General features: G+C 40.6%; 2 protein-coding genes across 4 annotated transcripts in view; one reads left to right on the top strand and one right to left on the bottom strand.

Annotated features, from left to right (window-relative positions):
• DLD (dihydrolipoamide dehydrogenase) overlaps nt 1-10,417 on the top strand; it is a 31,920-nt gene extending 21,503 nt beyond the window's left edge. Inside the window, exons 9-14 of the mRNA XM_066341375.1 lie at nt 6,194-6,384; nt 7,044-7,214; nt 7,518-7,707; nt 8,463-8,600; nt 9,465-9,554; nt 9,641-10,417. Of these exons, the coding sequence (XP_066197472.1) occupies nt 6,194-6,384; nt 7,044-7,214; nt 7,518-7,707; nt 8,463-8,600; nt 9,465-9,554; nt 9,641-9,706 (846 nt within the window). The 3' untranslated portion in view covers nt 9,707-10,417. The remainder of the gene's footprint in view (nt 1-6,193; nt 6,385-7,043; nt 7,215-7,517; nt 7,708-8,462; nt 8,601-9,464; nt 9,555-9,640) is intronic.
• Nucleotides 10,418-13,191: 2,774 nt separating this feature from the next.
• LAMB1 (laminin subunit beta 1) overlaps nt 13,192-19,957 on the bottom strand; it is a 91,473-nt gene continuing 84,707 nt past the window's right edge. For all 3 annotated transcript variants that reach the window (XM_066344479.1, XM_066344478.1, XM_066344480.1), the window contains 3 exons: nt 15,597-15,773; nt 13,689-13,848; nt 13,192-13,489 (listed from right to left, as the gene is read on the bottom strand). In XM_066344479.1, the coding sequence (XP_066200576.1) occupies nt 13,353-13,489; nt 13,689-13,848; nt 15,597-15,773 (474 nt within the window). In that variant the 3' untranslated portion in view covers nt 13,192-13,352. The remainder of the gene's footprint in view (nt 13,490-13,688; nt 13,849-15,596; nt 15,774-19,957) is intronic.

The raw sequence follows: 19,957 nt of genomic DNA, 5'->3' as shown, positions 1-19,957 counted from the left end.
TCAATTCCCTGGTTAGGGCATATACAGGAGCAGCTTGATGTTCTTGATGTTCCTCTCTCTCTCTCTCTCTCTCTCTCTGCTTCTCTCAAAAAAAAAGAAAAGAAAAGGAAAAGAGAAAAGCCTAACCGGGCGGTGGCGCAATGGATAGAGCATCGGACTGGGATGCGGAGGACCCAGGTTCGAGACCCTGAGGTCGCCAGCTTGAGCGCAGGCTCATCTGGTTTGAGCAAAAGCTCACCAGCTTGGACCCAAGGTCGCTGGCTCCAGCAAGAGGTTACTGGGTCTGCTGAAGGCCCGTGGTCAAGGCACATATGAGAAAGCAATCAATGAACAACCAAGGTGTCGCAATGCGCAACGAAAAACTAATGATTGATGCTTCTCATCTCTCCGTTCCTGTCTGTCTGTCCCTGTCTATCCCTCTCTGACTCTCTTTCTCTCTCTGTCTCTGTAAACAAAAAAAAAAAAAGAGAGAGAGAGAGAAAAGAAACATTTTGGAATAGGATAGGTATTGAGTCTGAATGATTGGTAGAATTCACCAGTGAAGCCATCTATTCCTGGACTTGTGCTTTTTGGGAAGGTTTTTGATTGCTGTTTCAATTTCATTATTAGTGCTTGACCTATTTAGGTTTTCCAGTTATTCATGGCTCAGTCTAGAAAGGTTATATATTTCTAAGGGTTTGTCCATTTCTTCTAGGTTATCGAATTTTGTGGCATATAGTCTCTTGTAGTAATCTTGTATAATTCTTTATATTTCTGTAGTGCTCATTGTAACTCCTCTTTTATTTCTGATTTTGAGTCTTTTTCCTTTTTTCTTTAGTGAGTCTAGCCAGAAGTTTGTCGATTTTATTTCTTTTCAAAGAACTAACTTTTTGTTTCATTAACATTTTCTGTTGCCTTTTGTTCTCTGTTTCATTTATTTTTGCTCTAATTTTAATTTTCTTCTGACCTTGGGGTCCATTTGTTGTTCTTTTTCTTGTTCTTTAAGCATGTCAGATTGTTTGAGATTTTTCTTGTTTCTTGAGGTAAGCCTGTAATGCTGTTTACTTCCCCCTGAGTTTTGCTTTTCCTGCGTCTCTCAAATTTTGTATATTGTCATTTTCATTTGTCTCTGTATCTGTTGATCTCTTTTTTTCTTATTTCTTCTTTGACCAATTAGTTGTTCGGTAGCATGTTACCATCCACATATTGGAGTTTTCTCAGCTTTCTTCTTGTAGTTAATTTCTAGTTTCATAATGTGGTTGGAAAATATACTTGGTATGACTTTAGACTTCTTAAATTTATTGAGATTAGTTTTTTGCCTCAACTTATGGTCTATTCTTGAGAATGTTTCATGTGCACTTGGATAAAGTTCTATAAATATTGATTATGCCCATTTGGCCTAGTGTCACTTTTGGCCAATACTTCCTTATCGACTTTCTGTTTAGGTGATCCCTCCATTATTGTCAGTGGGGTATTCAGGCCCACAAGTCTAATTGTATTTTTGCCAGTTTTTCACTTCAGATCTGTTAGTAATTGTTCTCTATATTTTGGTGCTCCCCGGTTGAGTGCATATATACTGATAGGTGTTATATCTTCTTGACAGATTGTTCCCTTTATCTTTATAAATGTCCATTTCTGTCTCATTACCTTTTCTATCTTGAATCCTGTTGTCTGATAAAAGTATTGTTACACCTGCTTTTTTCTGGATGCCATTTGCTTGGAGTTTCATCTTCCACTTCGTGAGCCTGTTTTTCTTCGCAGCTGAGCTGGGCCTCCTGAAGGCAATATGTGATTGAGTCTTGTTTTTTAATCCATTCCACTGCTATGTCTTTTGGAAGGCAGCTGTGCTCACCACTCTATCACCTGCGCTACTCTGTGCCTTTTGATTGGTGAGTTCAGTACACTTCCATTGAGGGGGATTATTGATATAAGGGAACTTATTACAGTCCTTTTATCTTATTTTCTGGTTGATCTGTATCTCCGTTTCTTTTCTTTTGTGTTTCTGTCAATTTTAGTTTGTTGATCTTCTGTGATTACTTTTTTTTCCCATTTCCTCTTTTTCTATGTTATCTCAACTCCAGATTACCATTAAGTTATGTAAAAAAGTGTGTCATAAATACAAATACAGTAGTCCTTTCATCTCTGTACAAGCTCAGTCCTTTCAGGACCCTCCCGTATGTGTTTCTCACAGGTTATCCCTTCTTATGTTGTACATTTGTTTCCAAATTGCGGAAGTTTTATAGCTTTAAAAAAATTTTCCCCCCTTTAATCTTTTTTTTTTTTTTTTTTTTTTGTATTTTTCTGAAGCTGGAAACGGGGAGAGACAGTCAGACAGACTCCCGCATGCGCCTGACTGGGATCCACCCGGCACGCCCACCAGGGGCGGATGCTCTGCCCACCAGGGGGCGATGCTCTGCCCCTCCGGGGCGTCGCTCTGCTATGACCAGAGCCACTCTAGCGCCTGGGGTAGAGGCCAAGGAGCCATCCCCAGCGCCCGGGCCATCTTTGCTCCAATGGAGCCTTGGCTGCGGGAGGGGAAGAGAGACACAGAGAGGAAGGAGGGGGGGGGGGTGGAGAAGCAAATGGGTGCTTCTCCTGTGTGCCCTGGCTGGGAATCGAACCCAGGTCCCCCGCACGCCAGGCCGACGCTCTACCGCTGAGCCAACCGGCCAGGGCCTAATCTTTATCTTATAATTAGGTGTTTAATACTCTTTTCTGAAATAGAGTTGCAATTTTCTGTTTCTCTCTGGCATCTAACTCAAAGTTTTGTGTACTTTTTTTTGTTTCAGATAGAAAAGCTCCTTTAACATTTCTTATAATGGAGGTCTTGTGGTGGTAATTCTTTCAGCTTTTGTTGGTCTGGGATAGCCTCTGTTTCTCCTCCATATCTAAAGGGTAACTTTGCTGCATATATTATTCTTAGTTAGTGGTTTCTGTCTTCAATATTTTAGATATTTCATGCTATTCTCTCCTGGCTTCTAAGATTTCTGTTGAAAAATCTGTAATAATCTAATGCAGTTTCCTTTGTAGGTTGCAGTCCTTTTTCCCCTGGCTGCCTTGAGAATTGTCATTGACTTTTGACAGTTTTTATGTGTCTTGGAGAAGGTCTTTTTGCATTGAGACAATTAGGTGTTCTGTTAACTTGTTGAATTTGAGGGTCCAGCTCTTACCATAGCTTTGGGAAGTTCTCATCTATTATTTGTTTACATAGGCTCTCTGTTTCCTTCTCCTTCTGGTATTCCCATTAATCTTTTTATTATTTTTTTAATTTTTTAAATTTTCTTTTAGTGAGAGAAGAGGCAGAGACAGACTCCCACATGTGCCTCTACCAGGATCTACATGGCAAGCCCACTAGGGGGTGATGCTCTGCCCATCTGGGGCCCCTGTTCCATTGCAGCCGGAGCCATTTTTTTTTTTTAGCACCTGAGGCAATGGCCATGGAGCCATCCTCAGCTCCCAGGGCCAACTTACTATAATTGAGCCTTGGCTGCAGGAGAGGAAGAGAGAGACAGAAGTGAGGGGGAGGGATGGAGAAGCAGATGGGCACTTCTCCTGTGTGCCCTGACTGGTAATCGAACCCGGGACTTCACACGTCAGGCCAACACTCTACTGCTGAGCTAAACGGCCAGGGCCTGATATACCCATTAATCTTTTTTTTTTTTTTTAAGTTATTTTTTTATTTTTATTTATTTATTTATTTATTTATTTATTTTTATTTTTTTACAGAGGCAGAGATAGACAGGGACAGACAGACAGGAACAGAGAGAGATGAGAAGCATCAATCATCAGTTTCTCGTTGCGACTTCTTAGTTGTTCATTGATTGCTTTCTCACATGTGCCTTGACCGCGGGCCTTCAGCAGACCGAGTAACCCCCTGCTGGAGCCAGCGACCTTGGGTCCAAGCTGCCGAGCTCTTTGCTCAAGCCAGATGAGCCCGCGCGCGACCTCGGGGTCTGGAACCTGGGTCCTTCCGCATCCCAGTCCGACGCTCTATCCACTGCGCCACCGCCTGGTCAGGCCCCATTAATCTTATGTTGAGCTTTCTGCTGGAGTCAGATAATTCTCATATTGTTCTTTCATTTTTTTTTTAACTTTGACTTCTCTCTCTTCTTCCACCTGAGTCGTAGGTTTCTGTCTTCCAGCTCGCGGTCCCTCTTCCATGGTCTTCATCTCAGTTATTGAGCTCTTTCACTCCAGAGTTTGTTTTGTTCTTTTTTATAATTTCAATGTCTTAAGTACTGTTTTTCCTATTGATTTTATTCCTGAGCTCATTGAAGTTCTTTGCTGTGCTTTTTTATGTGTGTCTTGAGTTTTTTTCTTAACTCTAATCTTGAATTCTCATTCATTTAAATCAGTCTCCCATGTCTTTGAGTTTGGTTTCTGGAGGCTTTTCTTTTTTATCCTGAGCTACCCTGTTATGTTATATATGGTACTTAATGGCTTGTTGCTCCATCTGGTCATTTGAGGTAGTGAACTTTTCTTTCTTAGGTACTGTTCTGTTCTCTTATCAGTTTAGCAGGTTAAGGAGAGGTCTGTCTTGCTTTCCAGTAGATGGTGCTACAGTGCAATTTTTAATTTTTTCTTCTCTGTGTTACTGTCTCATGTAAGATCTCTGTGGGTTGATATGGCCTCAGTCTAGAAAAATGCCTTGTATTAGCTGTGCAGGTGGGTGTCCTCTGTGTGTCAGGGTCACCTCAGTCTTAAGGTACCATCCCTTGTGGTTGGATATGGCTGGTGATGGGGCTTGGGCCTGCAAGTTTCCCAGTGCTGGCTCCTTGTAACCAGAAGCTGCCAGCCAAGCTGTGCTGTCTGAGGCATCTCTGCTGACTTTCTAGGTTCTACCGTGGTGGGTAGGAGAGGGGACAGAGGGCTTGTGAGTTTATAGCTTTTCCTTGATAGTAATGGTGGCTACTAGTCCATGCTGCCAAACTACAGTGCTGCATCTCCACTCTTGTCACTGGGTTTAACTGCTTTGTGTGCTGGCTACTCAGGCTAGAATGGTACTTCTGCCCCTCTGGATTGCCATGTCAGGACTGCAGCCTGATTCCTTGCCCACTACTACACCAGCTGGGACTGTGGCAAGTGCTAGACTGCATCTGTGACCTGTCTCTGTTCTTCCACCTCCTGTTCTCCATGCTCGTTCTGATATATCCACTTGGCCGATGTCTTGATGCTTGGATCTCTCAGATGTGTTTGTGTGTTGAGCAGGGAATCGTTTGTTGAATTACAGTTCTCTAAGTTTGTAACTTTAAGGGGAACTAGAAAGGGTACTTCTAACTCTGATGCAGACGTCACTGGCTTCTTTTTGTGTTCTTTTTTTCTTTTTGTGTTCTTAATACTGTCTTTTGAAGAGTTTAATTTTGATGAGGTTTAATTTATGTATATTTTTTCCTTTTATGGATTGTACATTTGGTATTGCAGCTAAGAAATCTTTGTCACTCAAGGTCACAGATTCTCTTTGAAATTTATAGTTCTGTTTTACATTTAGGTTTATGATCCATTTTGAGTTAATTTTTGTATGTGCTTGTTGCTTATGTCTTTTTGCCTGTGTACATAGAAGTATTTCAGAAATTATAACTATCAAAATGTTAAAGAGCCAACGTTCAGTTTAATTATAATTTGAATGAAAATGTAAACATTTCTCTGCTGAGAAAATAAGCCAGTTTAATATTTTGCAAACATTAGTAATTAGTAGTAGTAAGAGGCTACGTCCTGCCCCTCAGGACCCTGCTTTCTACTTGCTCCTCTCTTCCTGGACCAGTTACCTGTGTGATTCATTCTTTGTGTAAATGTCCCTCCCAACAAAGTCTTCCCCCAGTCGTGCTGTTGAAACCTGCAGTTCCTTTCCTTTCCTTTCAGTAGTCCTGGTTTTACTTCTGCCTTATTGTTTTCATAGCACTTTACTATCCTCCTCATGAATTTGACTTACTTGGTGGTCTCCTCTACTGGGATATAGGGTTCCTGGGGCACATATGACTAGCGCCTAAAATGGTGCCTCACTTATTAGTGCTTAATAAATGTTGAATAACTACAGTGAGTAAATTTATGAAGTTAGAAGTAATTCTCACAGTGTTAATTTTAAACCTCAGAGCCTCTTAATAGGGACATATTAATAAAAGAAAATATTTAGCAATAAATTATTTAAGATAATCAGTAAATATTTGCTATAGAAACCTTTATTTTTATTTTTATGTTTTTTTTAACTTATTTTCAGGGTTCAGTTTGGCAGAGACTTGGTGCAGATGTGACAGCAGTTGAGTTTTTGGGTCATGTTGGTGGAGTTGGGATTGATATGGAGATATCTAAAAGCTTTCAGCGCATCCTTCAAAAACAAGGATTTAAATTTAAATTGAATACGAAAGTTACAGGTGCTACCAAGAAGTCAGATGGAAAAATTGATGTTTCGTAAGTATGCTGTATTTGATTTTGATAGGATATCCTTGTCTTATTCTTTAAGGAAAACATTCAGTTTTTCAGAAGTATTTTATAGTTTTCAGATTTTATAATTTAAGACCATTTTATTGCTTAGTAAAACTCAGTATTGCTTATCAAATCAGTCTATTGAAATTCATAATTAAGTTGAAGCTAGAAAAATTCAGTATTCTCATTGTAATGTACTTTTTCATGGTATACATCCAGGAAACTTTAAACTCCCAACATTCTGTAAAATGAAATCAATATTTTTAGACACATATATGGAGAAATCAGTATTATTAATTAGATTGCCGTGTGCCTGGCCCTCTTTTAATAAACCCTTTTATAACTTAATGAAGTAAGTAACTTACCTAATGACACAGCTAGTGAGTGACGGTCACTACTTGTACTTGGATCTTTCTTACTCTAAATCCTGTGTTCTTAACCTGTGCTGTACTCCCTAATTTAATGATAGACCTCAAGAGAACAAGTACATTGTTTTTTAGTGTCTGACCATTATGATTTTATTTAAAATAAAATAAACTTACACTATTAGAAGTGTCATCAATACTGAGAAACGTCTGGTTATAAATTTCCAAGCTATTGGTGTGGATGTATGTTTAACAGTTGTCACACTGGTCACTGTCTAGTATTGAAGCTTCTTCTGGCGGTAAAGCTGAAGTGATCACCTGTGATGTACTCTTGGTTTGCATTGGCCGACGACCTTTTACGCAGAATTTGGGACTAGAAGAGCTTGGCATCGATCTAGATCCTAGAGGTAGAATTCCAGTCAATACCAGATTTCAAACTAAAATTCCAAAGTAAGTTGCATAATTAGCTGCATTTTCAATAATTTTGAAGTTTATGGGAAACTTTACTTTGAAAATAATACTTCTGCCATGCTTAAAAAAATGCATTGACTTTTGGGAAAAATAGTAAAGTTATATGTGAAAGAAAAATAATTTTTTTATTACTCAAGATTAGGACCCAAACTCAGATGTTTAAAGAGCTGTATTTAATCATTTTTTTTGTGACTTAATAACTAGAAACTTAATTTTGTGACCATGGCATAACTGAAAGAACCTGTGATTTCAGTTCACTGGTGCCTTTGACCTCTGTTGCAGTATCTACGCTATTGGCGATGTGGTGGCTGGCCCAATGCTGGCTCACAAAGCAGAGGATGAAGGCATTATCTGTGTTGAAGGAATGGCTGGTGGAGCTGTGCACATAGACTACAATTGTGTGCCCTCCGTGATTTACACACACCCGGAAGTGGCCTGGGTCGGTAAATCAGAAGAGCAGTTGAAAGAAGAGGTAATTCTGAACTAGGGTAATTTGACTCCAAAGTGTGAATTGAGGCAATGACACTGGTGGCTGAGAATTGTTTCATTAATACATTACTGTATTTTAATTACTATTAGAACATTATTGTTTAGTTTATATATTTTTACCTTTTTTAGTATCAGAAAGATCATTTACTTGCCTGTATTAAAAAACCAGTAATTCAAGAGTTTTTTTTTTTTGACAGAGTCAAAGAGAGGGACAGACAGGAAAGGAAGGGAGATGAAAAGCATCAGTTCTTCATTGCAGCATCTTAGTTGTTCGTTGATTGCTTGTTCATTGATTGCTTTCTCATATGTACCTTGACTGGGGGCTACAGCAGAGTCAGTGACCCCTTGCTCAAGCCAGTGACCTTGGTCTTCAAGCCTCAACCTTTGGGCTCAAGCCAGTGACTATGGGGTCATGTCTATGATCCCACACTCAAGCCAGAGACCTCGGGGTTTTGAATGTGGGTCCTTTGCATCCCAGTCCGATGCTCTGTCTACTGTGCCGCTGCCTGGTCAGGCTCAAGACCTTTTGTTTTTGACTTTGAAATGTACACAGACCAAAACTTTCATTGATTATGTTTATACCAAAATATATTTCATTAAGCACCCTTTTGGTCTTTCCTTCTACATGTTTTAAAAAGAATTACTTTTTTGGGGTTATTTTCTGAACAAATGGTAGATGATTTCACTAATGGAAGTGAACTTCAGAGTTTGTGTAAGCTTGTTTTCTGTTTCTTCCAGGGTATTGAGTACAAAGTTGGGAAATTCCCGTTTGCTGCGAATAGCAGAGCCAAGACCAATGCTGACACAGATGGCATGGTGAAGATTCTTGGGCAGAAATCAACGGACAGGGTATTGGGAGCACATATTTTAGGGCCAGTGAGTATTGAAAACCGAAAAGCCCATTAGGAATTTTGGAAATCATTGCTATTTAGTAAATTGATTTAAAACCACCAGGTTGTTATTTACCAGTAAAGTTTGAATATGGCCTCTTTGTGTATCATTTCTGTCTTGTCCACTGTATCATCTACTTTCCACTCTGCAACTATGATGATCCTTTTAAAACATGCACCACATGCCTGCTTAAAACAGCAGTGGTTCTTTTCATCTGCGACACGCAGGTCCCCCTAAATCTGGTCCTGCTTACCTTTCTCACCTCATCTCTTTCCACTCTGCCTTTTTGTTTGTTAATCCCCTGCCTCATGGGCATTCTCTCAGTTTCATGACAGGTCAGACTTTTTTCCCCTGTAGAGTGTGCTTGTAGTAGTACCCCTTTGCTTAGAATGCTCTGCCTCCAAATCTTTGAGTGATTGGCTTTTATTATTCATGTCTGAAGTTCAAATGTTAACCTTCTAAGAGAAGCCTTTTCTACTACTGAATGTGAGCATGCCCTCTCCGTAGGGCTCTGATGTCACAGTAATGGTAGTAGAATATTGGAGTGCTTACCCTGTCATTTTTCTTACATAGGTGCGTTAACTTTCACAACTCTGGGGTAGGAAAAGGAATCACTTTTCCTAATTTTGAGGCAGGTAAATAGAATGAAGTACACAGAAGCTCTACGTGGTTGAGGTAATAATTTGGTAGGATTTAAATCCAGAGCCCAAGCTCTTCTGTGCCACGTTTTCTGTCCAGCTTTTCCCGACTGGAGGAGATTAGTTAACTGTTCTTATAACTAATGTGTCCCATTAGTGGTTAGATGTTTTTGCCATGGTGATAGTTACATCCTGGCTTACTGTTTTAAAGGGTGCTGGTGAAATGATAAATGAAGCTGCTCTTGCACTGGAATATGGAGCATCCTGTGAAGATATAGCTAGAGTCTGCCATGCACATCCGGTAATTATTAATAGAATTAATGGCTACTAAGTTTTCTTCTGATACACACCCCCTTGATTTTTAATATTAAATTTCTTCCTTTGCAGACCTTATCAGAAGCTTTTAGAGAAGCAAACCTGGCTGCATCATTTGGCAAATCAATCAACTTTTAAATGAGAAGATTATATATATTTTTTCTGAAATTTCCTGGAAGTTTCTGTAGAGATCCCGTTTCTGAACAGGAAGTGCTCACAGCTCCAAGAATTGCTAGGACTGAATTACGAAACTTTTGGAAGGTGTTCAGTAGGTTTGGACAGAATGGAATAATGTCATATCTATATTTTAAATAAATAAATCTAATATTTTGTTTCAGTACATTGTTAATATTGCAAAAAAAAACCCCACTATAGTAGCAACTGGAAAATTTTATTCAACACCTGTTTCCATGCTGTTTGCAAAAGGTTCACCTTCACTGAATATATGTCAAGTAGCTCTTCTCTCTGGGTAGTGAAGCTGGGCTTATGTGGATGGGGCTGGGGTGTGATGTGTGAACCACTGGGTTTGAAGCAAGGTGATCAAGTTATTTTAAACTTGGTTTTCATATTGGACATAAGAGTCAGTCATTAGAAAAAGGTTAAAATATGTATAGACAACTCATGTAAATAAAACGTGATTGTCTCTCTTGTTTTATTTAATCCCCAAATCTTGTAGTTTAGAGGTAGAATTTATGTTTAGATTTTTAAGCTACCATTTAAGTTTGTAGTCTGAAGTATATAATTAACCTAATTAAAAGAGGTATATCTGCAAAATTCAAATGTTATATGGTGACTCAAAGGTATTACAGTGGGAAATGAAGATATGAAAATAAAAATTTCTTAAATATTTACTGGTTATGATGAGTGGATATCAAGACAGTCTGTTCTTTTATGACTACTTGTGTGTTTTCTCTATTACAGCTTTTGTGAGCCTGGATATATCTTTCCCCCACATCATATAGTAACGTTTAAAAGGTCATTGCCTTTTCATCTGTTTTAGTGATACCTACTAAATGTTTATACTTTGGTCAAAAAATGTAGAGGAATCTTTAATCTGCTGTCTTTTCCTATGTAGGTTTACATTGTGTCCTTCGCTTGGTAAATCAATATAAATTGTATTTGTTGGTAAATATTTAAGATGGCCATTTCTTGAAATATTTAAGTGTTAAATGATAAAGAGGCTTTTGCATATAATAACTAAATTTAAGATTTTAGATTGAGTAGTTTTCAAATCTGGGATAGCATACGTTTACAGAGGAAAATATCTTAAAGTGGTAGAAATATACAAACTAGGTATTCACGTGATTGCAATTTAAAGGTTATTCTAGTCTTAAAGTTTGGAGAAAGTAATTTATCAGTAGAAAGCTGTATGGAATAAGATGCTATCTATCTACTGATCATAGTTAAAAGGAGAATCTAGTAGTCTTCAGGTTTTAATTGCATTAAATGGGTCACATTTTCCTTTTCCTCAGTATGTCCATTGGTCCTGAATTATGTTAACGGTTTTTGTGAATGATACAAGGTAAAGACTCTGCTACACACCTGAAAAAGCAGTGCATTTTTGTTTCATTAGGCAATAACTTGGCTGATCTCCACTCCAAACTTGTCTTTGTCAGGGGCAGTGGCTGAGACCTCCACTTGACCTGTACCTGCTGCCTAGAGTCAGCCCTGCATGTGCAGGTCCGTGGTCACCGGGAGCCTGGACCAAGAGTGTACACAGCTGGGGGTCCTCCTGTGCCTCTTTTCTGCTGTTTCCCTCCCTCATACTTCAGTTGCTGTGCCTGCTCTAAACTCTGTGCTCCAAGACCTTTTCCAGTAAAACCTGGCTTCTGCCTAGGTTGCCACTCCCGGGGTCTCCCCTCATGTGAAAAGCTGTTAGAAATGTGAAGTTCATCCAGTGCGGATCTTTCTTGCTTGTCAACTCCCTTCTGCCTGCTTGGTCATTCTCTAGAATATTTAGGGGGAAAATAATGTTCGGACTTTGCAATTGATATCAGCAGGAGGGTTGGTCTGATAGGTGCTATTTGCCATTATTGGAAATGAACTCTGCATTTTTAAAAAAATCTAAAATCCCAATGTTACTTGAAGTGCCAGTTTATTTAAACTTAACCACGTCCCCCACTCTAGGGAAAAAGTTCTTAATTAGGGAATAGTGAAATTTATGTATTTTTATTATTTTTTAACTGAGAGGAGGGGAGATAGACAGACCCCTTGCATGTGCCCTGACCAGGATCCCCTCAGCAACCCATCATGGGTTGATGCTTGAATCTACCAAGTTATTTTTAGCACCTAAGGCTGATGAGATTGGACCAACTATGCCATCCTCAGCGCCCAGGGCTGACACTTGAACCAGTTGAACCATTGGCTACAAGAGGAAAGAGAGAGAAGGGGGAGAGGGAGGGAAAGAGAAACAGATGGTCGCTTCTCATGTATGCTCTGACCAGAGATTGAACCCGGGATGCCTGCACACCAACCAACACTCTCCACTGAACCAACTGGCTAGGGTTGAGAAATATAATTTAATATGAAGTCCTAGCTATAAGACAATAGTTAAATTCATTCAATATAAGAATGCAAATTTTATCTGGGTGGGACTGAAGTCCTAAGTTTAGAACAAATTTTAAATGTTAACTTAACTTACTGTTTACTAAGTTTGCAGTATTTTCTTGGCCTGTGAAAAGTGGGGTGAGTTAGTTGTTCAGTTCATTAAACTGATTAAATTAGCAGTTTCAAAATGAGGTCTTTCATTGTTTCGTCATAAAGAAATGGGGAGTAGTTATGGTTTCTATTTTAAATAAAATAGAGGAAAAATAAGTTGCTCTAGTAGGTGATGTGGTATAACCACTTTGTTATTAGGATTCCTACTTAAATAAAAGTGACAAATAATTGCCTTGAACCAGATGGAAGTTGCCTTATTTAAATTACAGTTGTTGACATAACTTTTGTTCAGCCCAGCTTCAGATACAGCTGTGTTAGATATGTGGGTGGTTAAGTAGTACACAGAATAGTCTTGCTCTAAGGAGAAGGTGTGAAAAAAGTCACTTAGGGCCAGGCCTGTAATTCAGCAGTGCAGCTGTAAAGTTGACACAGGCTGGGCACTTGTGTTCCAGCTATTTTCTTTGCCCTGTAGAGTAAGTAGTGTCACATGAGTGCTTTGGCCTCACCTACTGACCCTAGCAGAGAATCTTTTGTTTGAAATAAGTACAATATAAAAGCTGAGGAATCACAGCAGCATTCTGAACTTGAAGTAACACTGCTCTGTTGGCAGGGGCAATGTCTGTAAACTGGCCCACTTTAATTTAAACCTCCACAGCAACCCTATAATAGGTGATAATACTTAAAAGCTACAGTTTTTCCAAAAATTGCTGCTTGGGGGAGTTCTGGAGATTGGAGTAGTGACGCAGCTGCTGGAATTGAGAAAGTAGCTCCGGCTCTCAGCCACAACTCACCTGGACGTGGTTTGGGAGGGATCTGTGGAGTATTGACCTAGCAAGGAGATGAGTAATAGTTTATAGACGTAACAGGAATTAGGATTTCCATGGAGGCAATCAACCTTGTTTATAAACCTGTCTTTACAGTGAAAATAACATTTGTTCAAGGGATTCATGAACACTAGACATCTATTTATACAAAAGCACTGTATTTTATTATAAATTCCATACAAAATGTGGTGATTAAAAACATTAAATAGCAATGAGTTTTACTTTGAAGACCAGTAAGTCAGTTTTAAAATGAGCTATTTTACTTTGGTCTTCTCAGCCAACTTATAGCCCTTCCTACTTTGTTACAAGCAGGTGCTATAAATAGTGACTTTCTGGCTTATATCCTTTAGGAGTGAACGGACTTCTCCTTCCAATCTTACTAATTCTTGAGCTTTATCTTCTAAATATTTTTGGTTGTCCTCATATTTTCTTTCTAAATCTGTGAGAGACAAAAAGAAAAAGTCTGAGCAATTTATACTAAGATGATCTCAAAATCCAATACTGATTTTGTTTGCTCATAAGATTCTATTAAGTGCCTAAGAGAAAGTGAATGGATTTTCACCTTTTAAATAAAAAACTATGGATGTGTTAATTTTAATATTCTGTATGAAAGCATGACCATAAGTGAAAAGACCGACCTTTCAGGAGTTGCAGCTTGCTATTTGCTTGAGCCAAGAGTGTTTTTGCTTCATTTTGTAGCATCTCAGCTTTCCTTCTGGCATCAGCTGACTCTTCAGCTTTCTTGGCAATTAAGTTTTCTACTTTCTTGTATTTTTCATCTAGTTCACCATCCAGGGTCTGCAGTTCCACGTTCAGACACAAAGTGATAATGTTAGTGTCAGCAATGACATTTAAAAGCAGTATGTACTATAATCATGGTAAGCTTGTATCACACAGCTAGCAACTTGCACAGCAGGCATTCTGGATTAAGGACCACCATCAAGCTATTTAATGGTAAATAATTAAAAACATCCTGAAATGAATTAAATCAACACTGACATTTTAAAAAACATGCTTCCAGACATTTTGGAATTGTAATAGGTCATTAGGGCTAAGCCCTCTTTCTCTAGCTGTTCAGCACTTTTCTTTTAAAACTACAGAGAAAACTAGATTTTTTCGACCTCAAAAAAGGCCCATTTTGATGAAATGGAATGAGGACCATCTGGATTTGAGTCATTTAGGGTTTGCGGAGACTTGATACCAGGAAATCTGGGAAAAGGCAGATTTAACGAAAGGCAGGGTGAGATTATAGCATATGGGTGGCTGAGAGGAGGAATTGGTGTGGGTTTGGGAAGATAGCTGCAAGTGAATATTTTGAGAAACATTTTGAACGGTAGCCATTGATAAGAGGAATTTCATGTCAAGAGGTTCTTATTGTAATCAAATACATTGATGCAAAATGCTCTGTAAGAACATTATTTGGGAGATTCATGCTGTCAGAACCACAGGAAACTACTGGGAAGAGTGGAAATGACGTAAGTGGAAGTAAAATTTTCTGTTTTGTTTTCTTCCCGAACTCAGAGGCTAGGGAAGTTACTGTCACATAATGTAATGCCCAAAGCCAAATCATTCCAGTTTATAACTTCCTATTATTCATTTAACTATTTCAATACTCTTCCCAAAAGTTTAAAGTGGTATATCTTTGGAGATAAAGCCTATATCATTTAGAAATTACTTGGTTTTTAGGGAAAAAACTGGATCCTATGAGATTTTCTCTGCGAAACAAAGTACCTTCCAGTGAGAAGCAAAGGGGTTAATTCAAAGTGGGTGTGGAGGGGGTGAGATGTTGGTTCCTTCCTACTGGCTGTTCTGATAGGAATGCTAAACTTTTTCTCCATTGCTTTTAACTATTTCTCAAATGGCCAGGTAATTACTGTACATCATAAAGCTCAATATGCTTGTTGTAAGACTTCACCCCTAAGTTAATTTCAGTTTTCTAAACCCTTATCCAAGTTTGGATTTGGGGGCCTACATCATGCTTACCAGACACTATATCCACTCCCTTTTTTTTTTTTTTTTTTACAGGCAGGGAGTCAGACAGACTACCACATGTGATCTGACCAAGATCCATGTGGCGGGCTTTCTACCTAAGGTGATGCTCTGCCCATCTGATCTGGGGCCTCTGCTTCACTGCTTGGCAACTGAGCTATTTTAGTGCAAAGCAAGGCCATGGAGCCATCCTAAGTTTCCAGCTTGCTCAAACCGTTTGAGCCATGGTTGCGGGAGGGGAAGAGAGAGAGTGTGTGTGTAGGGGAAAGGGGAGGGGAGGATAAGCAGATGGTTACTTCTGTGTGCCCTGACCAGGTATTGAACGTGGGACTTAAACATGCCAGGCCGACGCTCTACCACTGAGCCAAGTGGCCAAGGCCTCCACTTCCATTCTTTTCCATCAGTGTCCTTAAGACTGCTACATTAGAACGGGTCATGTGGGATGTTTCTGATGACTAACCATATTCAGGCTGTGTCCCTTATTAATTCCAAGGCAAGCAGTGGAGACTCGTTGCTCCTTGGTCGACAAAGCTGTGACGTTACAATGATTTGCTTACCTTCTTCACATCTTCTGCACTTTGTTTCACGGTGTACACCACTTTCTCGATATACTCTGCCTCCCCAGAGTTGTGGGCGGCCTTTCGCTTCAGCTCTTCCACGCTCCTTTCCAGCTCACTGATGCGCTGGGAGGCATTGGCCAGGGTTTCCTCAGAAGCTGCTGTCTCGGACTCGATCTAAAAGTACAGTGGCAGCCATCCAACAAGCCATTTATTTAAGAAGTGGAAGGAAGTGCTATGAACACAATTTTGGAGGAAGATTTAAAAGACCACTATGCCATTTTACTCTAGACTGAAAGGTTACTAAAAAGAAGATACAATTTCAAGATAGCTTACATAAAGTGCCTCATTTTAAATGGTCTTGGCTACATCTCATATTTATTACATTGGTACTTCTGGTGATCTAGGCTGAAATTCACATTGTTTCTCTTTGCAATCAGAACTGCCCCAGGCAGCGTGGTATGTTGAGGGGGCACTTTGAGGACACCTGCACACTTTGGCCAATGTTCACAAATAAGATGGATTTCCATGTAAAATGGGTGGGAAAACTAACTTCCAGTCACTTTTAGTTGTTTCTAATGACTTTAAATGAAACTCTAATAGTGGGGGTTACTGAAGACACGGAGACTAGGAATGTTAAGACGGAAAAGTTACGATAGGATTGGGAGATGGAATCTATTAAGTTATTTAGGGGAAAAAATATCTGGGCAACTGGTGAAAAACCCATATTTCCAAGTCTAATGACTGAACAGTGACTTTTTTTTAAGCTACTCAAGCAGCCTGGCTCATGAGTAGTTTCTGACAAGCTTTTCATTAGCATTGTTTGCTTAGAAGTTGTTTTTGTTCCTTACTATGAGTAACCTGAAACACTTGCTGTCCTCCAGGGTCCCTGAGAAACAACCACCATTATTAACAGCAGCATCAAGCCAAATACCTCACCTATAATTTTTTTTTTTTTTCATTTTAGAGAGGAGAGGGAAAAGACAGAGAGAGAGAAGGGGGGTTGGAGCTGGAAGCATCAACTCCCATATGTGCCTTGACCAGGCAAGCCCAGGGTTTCGAACCGGCAACTTCAGCATTTCCAGGTCAATGCTTTATCCACTGAGCTACCACAGGTCAGGCACCTCACCTATAATTTGATTAATATTTTCTAACTTGTTTTTCTTTTGTTTGTGACAGAGACAGAGAGAGATAGAGAGAAGGACAGATAGCGACAGGAAGGGAAAGAGATGAAAAGCATCAATTCTTCGTTGCGGCACCTTAGTTGTTCATTGATTGTTTTCTCATATGTGCCTTGACAGGTGGGCTACAGCAGAGTGAGTGATCCCTTGCTCAAGCCAGCAACCTTTGGGCTCAAGCCAGTGACCATGGGGTCATTTCTGTGACACCATGCTCAAGCCAGTGACTTTGGGGTTTCAAACCTGAGTCCTCTGTGTCCCAGTCCGACACTATCCACTGTGCCTGTTCAGGCCTAACTTGCTTTTCAAAAGAGTAATTTTTAAAAAGTCGAACAACCATTTGTATTAGCAACATATTGAGAAATTTGAAAAATCTAAACACTGAAAAAATAAAACTTAAAGGGTTAGAACATAGCCTGGTGGAAAAACATAATTTCCAGAACTTGACAAGCAGCCTGAAGAAAAGACCTCCTAGGTGCTCTAGGAGGTGCTCTAGTCTACAAAGAGAAAGTGGCTGATGAACTGAGAGCAACAGAATAAGGGAGACAGGGTTGTATCAATAATGGCAGGAAAAGCAGGCTGAAACTCTATCTCCCAGGTATTAGCAAGGGTTAGTTGGCCTGAGCGGGCTAGCGGTACTGGGAGCATCTAATGTCAAAATGTATTCTGAGAAGATCTGGGGAGGAGCTGTATGAACTGTCAATTTTCTTTACCCAGTTTTATAAAAGAAATGAATTTTTCTAAGATTGGAAGAAAAAAGATCTGCTTATAGAACCGATTTAAAAAATATATAGAACTATGTTTGGATTACTTTGACAAACAGGATTTTTAGGAAAAGTAGTAATTGCACATGAAAAATTCTGTTGATGCTGGTTTTATCCACATGGCTGCTTTTAGGCTGCTTTATGGTAGCAGGGGTTTTCTAACAATGGACTTTGAAATTAGTACTATACTTCATACTACTAAGTACAGTCTATGTATTCTCTTGGAAGAACAGGAGACTTATCTTAAGCTTTTGGTGGGGATGGAAATGAAAGGGGCTTAATGTGCCAGTGTCTCCTGAGTTCTTCTTCTTTGAAAATATCACTTTTAGCATCTGTGCTCAGGGGACAGTTCAGATTTGTTTAAAGAATTCTTTGGGGAAAAATGGCGACGGAGTAGGTAGACATTACAACTCCCACCTCCCAGAACCAAAGTGGATTACAACTTAATTTAGGAACAATCATCTTGAAAAACCAACTTTGGACTAAACTAAGAGGAATCTATAACCAAGCATCACTGAAGGAACCACACTGAGCTGGTAGGAAGGGTGGAAAAGCAGAAAGGGCTGCCCCGCTCTCAGGAGTGAGAGGCGGCCTGGAGGGTCTTCATGGTGGAGTGGGTTTCCTGGAGAGTTGTGGGCCCGCAGCCACAGGACCAGAACCCCAGCCTGGAGTCCCAGAGACTAGGGGAGGCCTATGGACAGTAGTTAGCTGAAAGAAGAGCAGGGTTACTGTTTGTGAGAGGGAGACAGAATTCTCAACCCAGGATCCCTCTTAAAGGGACCGTGCAGAAAACCTTGTTCACAGCCACTTTTCAGGGGCTCCGGGAGCCGGGAGCACCAAGAGGACTTGAGTGGTGAGAGGAGAGTGTAGTCTTGGAGACACAGGGAGAGACTGTGGGGAACAGGCACCCTAACCCCTGTACTGGGTCACTCCCCAAACCTAAAGTGTCCATTCTTCCTGGGAAAACCAAGCCAACAAAGGGAAGCAATTATCCCGCCCACCAGAGGCTCTCCTGCTCTGCAGTCAGTGCAGAGAGACACTTGGAAGCAGGGGGTGCATTAGGGACACAGGATCTGAGTGCTGAGGTCTGAGCTACAAGGCCCCCCCCAACCAGCTGAGTACCCTATGAAGGGTGGGAGGGCCCGACTGCAGCAGTGCCCGGGGCACTTGGCCCCTGCGAGGACAGGGGCAGAGCCCAGTGAGGCAGCCCGCTTGGCAGCAGTGGAGAGCAGAGCCCAGAGAGGACTCCCGCAAACCCATGGGGGCGGAACCCTGCAGAAGAGGCATTCTCTCTGTTGGGGTGGGTGGACCCCAGTGGGGTGAGGCACTCAGCACACCTGTGGGAAGTAGAGCCTAGCAACAGGTGCCGGCGCCTGTGGGGGGCGGAGCCAGGTGGCCTGCACTGCGAAGGAGAGGGGTAGAGCCCTAAGAGGTGTCCCTCACGCCCGCGGGGGTGGAGCCCAGCAAGGTGAGGAATCCCCTATGCCCGCAAAACAGCCCAAACTATAGCCGCAAGCCTGCACTGGTGCCCAAGTGCCTGCGGAGGCAGAACCAGATGGGGGCCAGCAGAAAAACCTCACTTAAGGAATAGAGAGGCCACACAACCTGGCCAAGAATGGATAAAAGCCAGCCTAAGAGTGAAGCTGATATTTACAATGCCATCAGGGCCCAGCAGAGGCAGACACAAATTCTGGGCCACCTGTAGCTCCAAGAAAGTTGCTAAGGGCTAGTCAAAAATGCAGTGACCACCACTGGTCTGTGCCAGGTTCCAGTCAGGGAGGTCCCGGGCTGGTACATCCAGTGGCCAGATATGGAGAGCATCAGTTCAGGGCCTAACAACAATAGTTAGAGTGGTATCTTAAGGAAAGCTTCATCACACCTGACCCAGCTAAGGCATAGAAAACGTCACAATCAGCAAAAAGAGCAGTAGCAGCAGACAGGTAGCCCACAGTGAGAAACAGCTGAAACCATCCCAGGAAGATTTAGAAATAAAACAATTGAAAACTGGAGGCAGACAACACCAACCCTATACTCAGCTAGCAACACAAACAAAATATCCAAAGGAGCAGTCTATACAGAGACAAAATGGGAAGACAGAGAAATGCAATTCAAATGAATCAACAAGAGAAATCTCCAGAAAAGAAATGAATGAAATGGAAATAACCAAGATACCGGATGCAGAGTTTACAATAATGATTGTTAGGATGCTCAAGAATCTTAAAGCAACAATAGATGGACAAAATGAGCACCTAAACAAAGAGATAACTGTTATCAAAAAGGACATTGAAATCATAAAAAAGAATCAGAAATGACAAACAATATCAGAAATGAAGACTACACTAGAAAGAATTAAAAGCAGCCTGGATGAAGCAGAGGACTGAATCAGCGATTTAGAACAAGATAAGCAAAAGAACAAAAG

This window comes from Saccopteryx leptura, chromosome 6, assembly GCF_036850995.1.
Source record: "Saccopteryx leptura isolate mSacLep1 chromosome 6, mSacLep1_pri_phased_curated, whole genome shotgun sequence".
In the NCBI taxonomy this organism is placed as follows: Eukaryota; Metazoa; Chordata; class Mammalia; order Chiroptera; family Emballonuridae; genus Saccopteryx; species Saccopteryx leptura.
The sequence above is the reverse complement of the archived record's forward strand: the minus strand, read 5'-3'. Positions and strand labels throughout refer to the sequence as shown.